Source organism: Polyodon spathula, chromosome 29, assembly GCF_017654505.1.
Source record: "Polyodon spathula isolate WHYD16114869_AA chromosome 29, ASM1765450v1, whole genome shotgun sequence".
NCBI classification, from domain to species: domain Eukaryota; kingdom Metazoa; phylum Chordata; class Actinopteri; order Acipenseriformes; family Polyodontidae; genus Polyodon; species Polyodon spathula.
Genome location: NC_054562.1, coordinates 1,265,713 through 1,275,614, shown reverse-complemented (window position 1 = coordinate 1,275,614; position 9,902 = coordinate 1,265,713). Strand labels below are relative to the sequence as shown.

At 49.5% G+C, this 9,902-nt stretch overlaps 1 protein-coding gene across 1 annotated transcript in view; it reads left to right on the top strand.

Annotated features, from left to right (window-relative positions):
- LOC121302114 (hemicentin-2-like) overlaps nucleotides 1-9,902 on the top strand; it is a 250,009-nt gene that overhangs the window by 239,724 nt on the left and 383 nt on the right. The window contains exons 6-13 of the mRNA XM_041231935.1: nucleotides 2,419-2,763; nucleotides 3,363-3,707; nucleotides 5,441-5,662; nucleotides 7,408-7,622; nucleotides 8,227-8,419; nucleotides 8,795-8,934; nucleotides 9,049-9,271; nucleotides 9,842-9,902. The exon at nucleotides 9,842-9,902 is cut by the window's right edge and continues 383 nt beyond it. Coding sequence (XP_041087869.1) covers nucleotides 2,419-2,763; nucleotides 3,363-3,707; nucleotides 5,441-5,662; nucleotides 7,408-7,622; nucleotides 8,227-8,419; nucleotides 8,795-8,934; nucleotides 9,049-9,271; nucleotides 9,842-9,902 — 1,744 coding nt within the window. The remainder of the gene's footprint in view (nucleotides 1-2,418; nucleotides 2,764-3,362; nucleotides 3,708-5,440; nucleotides 5,663-7,407; nucleotides 7,623-8,226; nucleotides 8,420-8,794; nucleotides 8,935-9,048; nucleotides 9,272-9,841) is intronic.

The following is a 9,902-nucleotide window of genomic DNA, read 5'->3' as shown; positions in this document are numbered from 1 at the left end:
CATCTACAGCAGGCATTGTGAGCACAGCTCCTAGTGTCTCTACAGTGCTGTTAATCATTTACATCTACAGCAGGCATTGTGAGCACAGCTCCTAGTGTCTCTACAGTGCTGTTAATCATTTACATCTACAGCAGGCATTGTGAGCACAGCTCCTAGTGTCTCTACAGTGCTGTTAATCATTTACATCTACAGCAGGCATTGTGAGCACAGCTCCTAGTGTCTCTACAGTGCTGTTAATCATTTACATCTACAGCAGGCATTGTGAGCACAGCTCCTAGTGTCTCTACATGCTGTTAATCATTTACATCTACAGCAGGCATTGTGAGCACAGCTCCTAGTGTCTCTACAGTGCTGTTAATCATTTACATCTACAGCAGGCATTGTGAGCACAGCTCCTAGTGTCTCTACAGTGCTGTTAATCATTTACATCTACAGCAGGCATTGTGAGCACAGCTCCTAGTGTCTCTACAGTGCTGTTAATCATTTACATCTACAGCAGGCGTTGTGAGCACAGCTCCTAGTGTCTCTACAGTGCTGTTAATCATTTACATCTACAGCAGGCATTGTGAGCACAGCTCCTAGTGTCTCTACAGTGCTGTTAATCATTTACATCTACAGCAGGCATTGTGAGCACAGCTCCTAGTGTCTCTACAGTGCTGTTAATCATTTACATCTACAGCAGGCATTGTGAGCACAGCTCCTAGTGTCTCTACAGTGCTGTTAATCATTTACATCTACATCAGGCATTGTGAGCACAGCTCCTAGTGTCTGTACAGTGCTGTTAATCATTTACATCTACATCAGGCATTGTGAGCACAGCTCCTAGTGTCTCTACAGTGCTGTTAATCATTTACATCTACAGCAGGCATTGTGAGCACAGCTCCTAGTGTCTCTACAGTGCTGTTAATCATTTACATCTACAGCAGGCATTGTGAGCACAGCTCCTAGCGTCTCTACAGTGCTGTTAATCATTTACATCTACAGCAGGCATTGTGAGCACAGCTCCTAGTGTCTCTACAGTGCTGTTAATCATTTACCCCTCCCTTTAAAGGAGCACTGACCATCTTTAAAATCCATTCTCTCACCTCTTATTAGCTTTATTAACAGGATCACTGAGCCCTCCCTTTAAAGGAGCGCTGACCATCTTTAAAATCCATTCTCTCACCTCTTATTAGCTTTATTAACAGGATCACTGACCCCTCCCTTTAAAGGAGCACTGACCATCTTTAAAATCCATTCTGAAGAGTAAGAGAGGGCGAATCATCCGCTTTATTAACAGGATCACTGACCCCTCCCTTTACAGGAGCGCTGCCCACCTTTAAAATCCACTCTCTCACCTCTTATTAGCTTTATTAACAGGATCACTGGCCCCTCCTAATTTTTTAAAACTTTTAAAACGAGGCAAACTTTTTTTTTTCATAGTGTTTAAATTAACGGTGACCGATCTAGCGTCTAGCGTCTTTCCCCTCAGTGCTCACAGAATCTCCCGAGAGCTCATTTCATCTCATTTTCACAGGAACTGACCTGCAGCAGACCCCGGAGAGTGTGCATGTGAAGCCGGGCGATTCTTTCACGGTGAACTGCACTGAGCCGCCGAACGCGCCCCTGGGACCAGTCCGGTTATACCGCTGGAATGCTGACCGTTCAATGAGCCTCGTTTACGCGTTTTGGCCGGGCATGGGGATGGAAAACCGCCCCTACGTGCGCTTGTTACGGGGGACAGGTGGAAAATCGGTCTTTCAGGTTGAGAGAGTGACAGCCTCGGACGAGGGACGCTATATCTGTATGAAGTTTAAGAAAGCTAGCGGCAAAGTCGAGAAGGTGATCGGACAGGGGTTCGCACCTTCCACTGTAAGCCTGGCCCTTCCTGTACAGTTCCACATACAGTAACGTCTACACACAAATATCCCCTTATATGCTATAATATATATATATATATATATATAATATATATATATATAATATATATATATCTATATATATATGCTATAGTCTGGTTGTCAACAAAATGGAATTGGGGGGAAAAAAAAATATCATAGTGTGAGTAATTTACCAAAGTTTAAGGGGAGCGTCGCTCAATGTGAAAATCTCTTGAAGAATAAGCGGCGCGGGTTTCTGGTCCGACAGCGTTGGGATTGTCCCCCGCCTTGTCTTTTAGGCAGCGCAGGGATATGGATCCGGGACGAGGCGCACAGATCTCAAACCCCCCAGAGCACTAGAGCAGACATCTCGAAAAAGGAGCTCTGACACAAACCTTCTAAGTGTAAAAAGCTGCCAGGAGTTATTATTATTATTATTATTATTATTATTATTTTGATTACTTATTTGTTATATGAACCGTGTCCCCCCCCCCCCCCCCCCCCTCTCTCTCTCTCTCTCCAGAGGTGTCTCTCTCTCTCTCTCTCTCTCTCTCTCCAGGGCTGTCTGGACCCATTATAACTCAGGACCCGGGCTCTGTGACTGGCACAGAGGATGGAGAGGTCACTATACCCTGCATTGTGATAGAGGGTCCTCCAGGACTAGTGAGATGGTACAGGGACACTGGCAGCGGCAGACAGTATCTCTACTCTACAGGAACCCCTCCGCCCAATGAGAGAAACGACCCCCGCGTGTCTCAAGTACATCAATACCACCCCACAGATCTCTCCATTCGAATTGTGAACCTGACCCTGCGTGACTCAGGAATGTATTACTGTGAGAAATACACAGTGTTTGATGGGACCCTCATTGCTAGTGGCGCAGGGAGCAGGCTGAGTGTGCAAGGTGAGTGTGTCTCTCTGATCACTTCTAGTATCTTTGCTGTGGCTCCTGTAGCACACAGACATGTCAGGTGATTCTGATCCAGGAACTGAATGCTACAGCAGGCATTTTGAGCACAGCTCCTAGTGTCTCTACAGTTCTGTTAATCATTTACATCTACAGCAGGCATTGTGAGCACAGCTCCTAGTGTCTCTACAGTGCTGTTAATCATTTACATCTACAGCAGGCATTGTGAGCACAGCTCCTAGTGTCTCTACAGTGCTGTTAATCATTTACATCTACAGCAGGCATTGTGAGCACAGCTCCTAGTGTCTCTACAGTGCTGTTAATCATTTACATCTACAGCAGGCATTGTGAGCACAGCTCCTAGTGTCTCTACAGTGCTGTTAATCATTTACATCTACTGCAGGCATTGTGAGCACAGCTCCTAGTGTCTCTACAGTGCTGTTAATCATTTACATCTACAGCAGGCATTGTGAGCACAGCTCCTAGTGTCTCATCTCCCTGTTCCCTCTTCTCTTCTCTCTCCTCTCCCTCTTCCCTCTCCTCCACTCTCTCTCTCTCCCTCCCCTCTCTTTCCCTCTCTCTCTCTCTCTCTCCAGGGCTGTCTGGACCCATTATAACTCAGGTCCCGGGCTCTGTGACTGGCACAGAGGATGGAGAGGTCACTATACCCTGCACTGTGATAGAGGGTCCTCCAGGACTAGTGAGATGGTACAGGGACACTGGCAGCGGCAGACAGTATCTCTACTCTACAGGAACCCCTCCGCCCAATGAGAGAAACGACCCCCGCGTGTCTCAAGTACATCAATACCACCCCACAGATCTCTCCATTCGAATTGTGAACCTGACCCTGCGTGACTCAGGAATGTATTACTGTGAGAAATACACAGTGTTTGATGGGACCCTCATTGCTAGCGGCGCAGGGAGCAGGCTGAGTGTGCAAGGTGAGTGTGTCTCTCTGATCACTTCTAGTATCTTTGCTGTGGCTCCTGTAGTGCAGACATGTCAGGTGATTCTGATCCAGCTGAATGTACAGCAGGCATTGTGAGCACAGCTCCTAGTGTCTCTACAGTGCTGTTAATCATTTACATCTACAGCAGGCATTGTGAGCACAGCTCCTAGTGTCTGTACAGTGCTGTTAATCATTTACATCTACAGCAGGCATTGTGAGCACAGCTCCTAGTGTCTCTACAGTGCTGTTAATCATTTACATCTACAGCAGGCATTGTGAGCACAGCTCCTAGTGTCTCTACAGTGCTGTTAATCATTTACATCTACAGCAGGCATTGTGAGCACAGCTCCTAGTGTCTCTACAGTGCTGTTAATCATTTACATCTACAGCAGGCATTGTGAGCACAGCTCCTAGTGTCTCTACAGTGCTGTTAATCATTTACATCTACAGCAGGCATTGTGAGCACAGCTCCTAGTGTCTCTACAGTGCTGTTAATCATTTACATCTACAGCAGGCATTGTGAGCACAGCTCCTAGTGTCTCTACAGTGCTGTTAATCATTTACATCTACAGCAGGCATTGTGAGCACAGCTCCTAGTGTCTCTACAGTGCTGTTAATCATTTACATCTACAGCAGGCATTGTGAGCACAGCTCCTAGTGTCTCTACAGTGCTGTTAATCATTTACATCTACAGCAGGCATTGTGAGCACAGCTCCTAGTGTCTCTACAGTGCTGTTAATCATTTACATCTACAGCAGGCATTGTGAGCACAGCTCCTAGTGTCTCTACAGTGCTGTTAATCATTTACATCTACAGCAGGCATTGTGAGCACAGCTCCTAGTGTCTCTACAGTGCTGTTAATCATTTACATCTACAGCAGGCATTGTGAGCACAGCTCCTAGTGTCTCTACAGTGCTGTTAATCATTTACATCTACAGCAGGCATTGTGAGCACAGCTCCTAGTGTCTCTACAGTGCTGTTAATCATTTACTGAGGAGATTAGAGTCTTGGATCTCCTCTCTCCTCTCATCTCCCTGTTCTCTCTCCTCCTCTCTCTCCTCTCTCATCTCCCTGTTCCCTCTTCTCTTCTCTCTCCTTTCCTCTCTCATCTCCATGTTCCCTCTCCTCCACTCTCTCCTCTCCTCTCTCTTCTCCCTGTTCCCTCTCCTCCACTCTCTCCTCTCCCTCTTCCCTCTCCTCCACTCTCTCCTCTCCCTCTTCCCTCTCCTCCACTCTCTCCTCTCCTCTCTCCTCTCCCTGTCTCTCCTCTCCTCTCTCTCTCTCCTCCTCTCTCATCTCCCTGTTCCTCTCTCCTCTCTCTCCTCTCCTCTCCCTCTCCCCTCTCCTCCACTCTCTCCTCTCCTCTCTCATCTCCCTGTTCCCTCTCCTCCACTCTCTCCTTTCCCTGTTCCTGTGAGAAATACAGAGGGGATGATGGGACCCTCATTGCTAACAGCACAGGGAGCAGGCTGAGTGTGCAAGGTGAGGTCCCATCAGCGCTAACCACTAGAGCCAGCCTCCGTCCCTCCCTCCCAGTCCCTACTCAGCTCTAACCACTAGAGCCAGCCTCCATCCCTCCCTCCCAGTCCCTCCTCAGTTCTAACCACTAGAGCCAGCCTCCCTCCCTCCCTCCCAGTCCCTCCTCAGCGCTAACCAAAAGCAAACCACGAAACTGAAAAATATTAGTATTATTAGTATTATTAGTATTATTATTTTTCTCAACAGCTGCTCTTGAGGCGACTCCCCCTTCCCGTTGCCACGGATACAAGCAGGCCTGGCTGCCCTGCTTAGGTGGCCCCTCCCCCTCTGGGAAGGCAATCCTGGGCGAGTCTCTGTTGGAGTTCTCTGTGAGTCTGTACCGCGCTGTCGCACACACCCAGACCAGCCCGCGCAACCTCTTCTTCTCCCCGCTCAGCGTCGCCATGGCGCTCTCACACCTCCTGCTGGGTGAGTCCCGTCACTGCACCCTGTGGAAACAGGGGATCAGTGGACTGGGGTGAGGGATTGGGTTAGGTGTTGGGGTTGGGGTTGGGGTTAGTGTCAGGGTTTGGTGTTGGGGTTGGGGTTGGGGTTAGTGTCAGGGTTGGGTGTAGGGGTTGGGGTTGGGGTTGGGTTTGGGGTTGGGTTAGGTGTTGGGGTTGGGGTTGGGGTTTTGGTTTGGGTTAGGTGTTGGGGTTGGGTTAGTGTCAGGGTTGGCGTTGGGGTTAATGTCAGGGTTGGTGTTGGGGTTGGGATTGTGGTTCGGGTTGGGGTTAGTGTCAGCGTTGGGGTTAGGTGTTGGGGTTGGGGTTGGGTTAGGTGTTGGGGTTGGGTTAGTGTCAGGGTTGGCGTTGGGGTTAATGTCAGGGTTGGTGTTGGGGTTGGGATTGTGGTTCGGGTTGGGGTTAGTGTCAGCGTTGGGGTTAGGTGTTGGGGTTGGGGTTGGGTTAGTGTTAGGGTTGGGTTTGGTGTTGGGGTTGGGGTTGGGTGTCAGGGTTAGGTTTAGGTGGGTTGGTGTTGGGGTTGGGGTTAGTGTCAGGGTTGCGGTTGAGGTTGGGGTTTGTGTTATGGTTAGGTGTTGGGGTTGTGGTTGGGGTTATGGTTAGGTGTTGGGGTTGGGGTTTGGGTTAGGTGTTCGTGTTGGGGTTGAGGTTAGTGTCAGGGTTGTGTTAGTGTCATGGTTGGGTTAGTGTCATGGTTGGGGATGGGGTTAGTGTCAGGGTTGGGGTTGGGGTTGGAGTTTGGGTTTGTTTTAGGTGTTGGGGTTGGGCTTAGTGTCAGGGTTAGGGTTAGGTGTTGGGGTTGGGTTTGGGGTTGGGGTTAGGTGTTGGATTTTGGGTAAGTGTCATGGTTGGGGTTTGGGTTAGTGTCAGGATGGGTTTGGTGTTGGTGTTGGGGTTAGTGTCAGGGTTGGGTTAGGTGTTGGGGTTGGGGTTTGGGTTAGGTGTTGGGGTTGGGTTAGTGTCAGGGTTGGCGTTGGGGTTAGTGTTGTGGTTAGTGTCAGGGTTGGCGTTGGGGTTAGTGTCAGGGTTGGGTTAGGTGTTGGGGTTGGGTTTAGTGTCAGGGTTGGGTTTGGTGTTGGGGTTCGGGCTAGTGTCAGGGTTAGGGTTAGGTGTTGGGGTTGGGGTTAGTGTCATTGTTGGGGTTGAAGGTTAGGGTTAGGGTTAGGGTTAGGTTTAGGGTTAGGGGTTTGGGTTAGGTGTTGGGTTTGAGGGGGTTGTGTCCAAACCCAAAGGGTGTCATGGGGGGTCAGGCTTAGGTCAGGTCGGTTGGGGTTTAGGTTTGGGGTTGGGGTTGGGGTTGGGGTTAGGTGTTTGGTTTTGGGTTATTGTCATGGTTGGGGTTGGGGTTAGTGTCAGGGTTGGGTTAGGTGTTGGAGTTTGTGTTGGGGTTATTGTCAGGGTTGGTTTAGGTGTTGGGGTTTGTGTTGGGGTTAGTGTCATGGTTGGGTTAGGTGTTGGGGTTGGGGTTCGTGTCAGGGTTGGGGGTTAGTGTAAGGAACAGAGGCCTCTTGAATCCTGGTTCCAGCAGACCCCCTTCTGATCACGTTTGTGGCCTCTGCATCAAACCCTGAGTCTTCCTGCCTGGCATGCCATGAGGTGCCGTGCCCATCCTGTGCCATGCGGTTATAAAAGGGGCCCAATAATAATGAAGATGATGATGATGATGAGGATGATAATGATGAATGGAATCCCTTTCTCCTCTCTGTGTAGGAGCGCGTGGCGATACCCAGTCTGCCCTGGAGCAGGCTCTGTTCCTCCCCGCTGAATTTGAGTGCCTGCACAAGGAGCTGAGCAGCCTCTCCTCCCCCAACCTCCTGACTGCATCCCAGATCTACGTGAGGCAGGGTGAGAGCGTCCGTCTGTGTGTGTGTGTGTGTGTGCTTTACTTGACCCCTCTGTGCTTTACAATGCTTCCCTGTGCTTTACTTGACCCCTCTGTGCTTTACAATGCTTCCCTATGCTTTACCAGATCTCTCTGTGCTTTACAATGCTTCCCTATGCTTTACCAGACCTCTCTGTGCTTTACAATGCTTCCCTATTCTTTACCAGACCTCTCTGTGCTTTACAGTGCTTCCCTATGCTTTACCATACCTCTCTGTGCTTTACAATGCTTCCCTATGCTTTACCAGACCTCTCTGTGCTTTACAATGCTTCCCTATGCTTTACCAGACCTCTCTGTGCTTTACAATGCTTCCCTGTGCTTTTCCACACCTCTCTGTGCTTTACAATGCTTCCCTTTGCTTTACCAGACCTCTCTGTGTTTTACAATGCTTCCCTATGCTTTACCAGACCTCTCTGTGCTTTACAATGCTTCCCTATGCCTTACCAGACCTCTCTGTGCTTTACAATGCTTCCCTATGCTTTAGAATGATTTCACTGTGCTTTATTAGACTTTGCTGTGCTTTTACTATGAGCTTGTCTGTCTGTCTGATTGTGTGTCTGTCTGAATTGTTTATTATTATATTATTATTATTATTATTTATTATTATTATTATTATTAACAGAAGTTGGAACTGTTCAGTCTGGCAGAGTGAGTTCAATGAACCGCACCGAAGATCGACGACAGGGGCGTGGCCTCAGCTGCTGTCCAATGACAGCGAAGCAAACGTGAGGCTGGTCAATGACTGGGTGGCGAAGCACACAGAAGACAAGATCACGCACCTGCTGGATGACGTGCCAGCGACCACAGAGCTGCTGCTGCTGAACGCAATCTACTACCAGGGTACTGTCTCAGGAAACAGTGACACCTTTTCTGTCCGCAATGCAACTGCAATGCAATCTACTGCAATCTACTGCACTCTACTACCATCTACTGCAATCTCCTGCCATCTACAGCAATCTCCTGCCATCTACTGCACTCTACTACCATCTACTGCAATCTACTGCCATCTACAGCAATCTCCTGCCATCTACTGCAATCTACTACCATCTACTGCAATCTACTGCCATCTACTGCAATCTACTGCCATCTACAATCTCCTACCATCTATTGCAATCTACTGCATTATTGATCAGTATTGGTTGTATTGATGTGAAGGAGACAGTGAAGGAGGGGTTTGTGTTATTGATCAGTATTGGTTGTATTGATCTCTCTCAGGGAAGTGGAAGATCAGGTTTGATGTGACAAAGACAGTGAAGGAGGGGTTCCTGTCGATTGGGAAGCATGTCGTGGTGCCGGTGATGAAGAGCCAGGGATACAAACTGGCCTCCCTGCATCATCGCGGACTGCAGGCCAATGTAACTGCGCACTCTCTCACTCTCTCACTGTCATTCTCTCTCTCTCACACACACTCGCTACATCACTCTCACACTCTCTCCTCTCTCCTCTCTCCTCTCTCCCTCTCTCCTCAGGTGGGCAGGTTCATTCTCTCCGGTGGCGTCTCTTTCCTGGTCCTGCTCCCCACAGACCCCTCTCTGGACTCTCTCCTCGCACTCGAGTCCCGGCTGAGCTCCAAGCTCCTGGCTGACGTCGTGCAGCAGCTGAGCCAGGCCACCACCAACCCCACCATGGTCTCATTGCCCAGACTGCGGTTGGACGTCCAGACTGACCTGGCTTACATACTGGAGAAGCTGGGTAGGACTTTTCAAAACTCACTTCGCGTCGCAGAAAACTGAGTCCCATTTGGAGGCCATCTTGGCTCTGGTCCCTGTAGGTTTGTACGGGAGACCCGGCTCTACTTGGAACCAACATGGCACCAGTTTCCCCACTGCAGCTATTTCTGCATGTCTCTGACATTAGCATTGTTCAGCAGAATGTATTGAGAGGATCAGATTCTGGGAATACAGAAGAGGCATCTGGCTGTCTGTCTGTCTGTCTGTCTGTCTTTCTGTCTGTCTGTCTGTCTGTCTGTCTGTCTGTCTGTCTGTCTGTCTGTCTGTCTTTATAGTAGTCTGTGCGTTCCACTCTGTCCTCTCTGTCCCATTCTCTTCCCCAGTCACTGTATTAACTCTCTCCTCCTCTCCTCTCTCTCCCCCTCTCCTCTCTCCCCCTCTCCTCTCCCCCTCTCCTCTCTCCTCTCTCCTCTCTCTCCCTCCCTCTCTCCTCTCCCACCCCTCTCTCTGTGTGGGTTGACCCACCTCTCTCTCTCAGGTTCCCGAGTCTGTGTGGTGTGACCCCTCTTTCTCCTCTCTCCCCCTCTCTCAGGTCTCTTGGAGCTCTTCAGCTCCCCGAATCTGTGTGGGCTGAGCCCCCAGGCAGGGCTGTT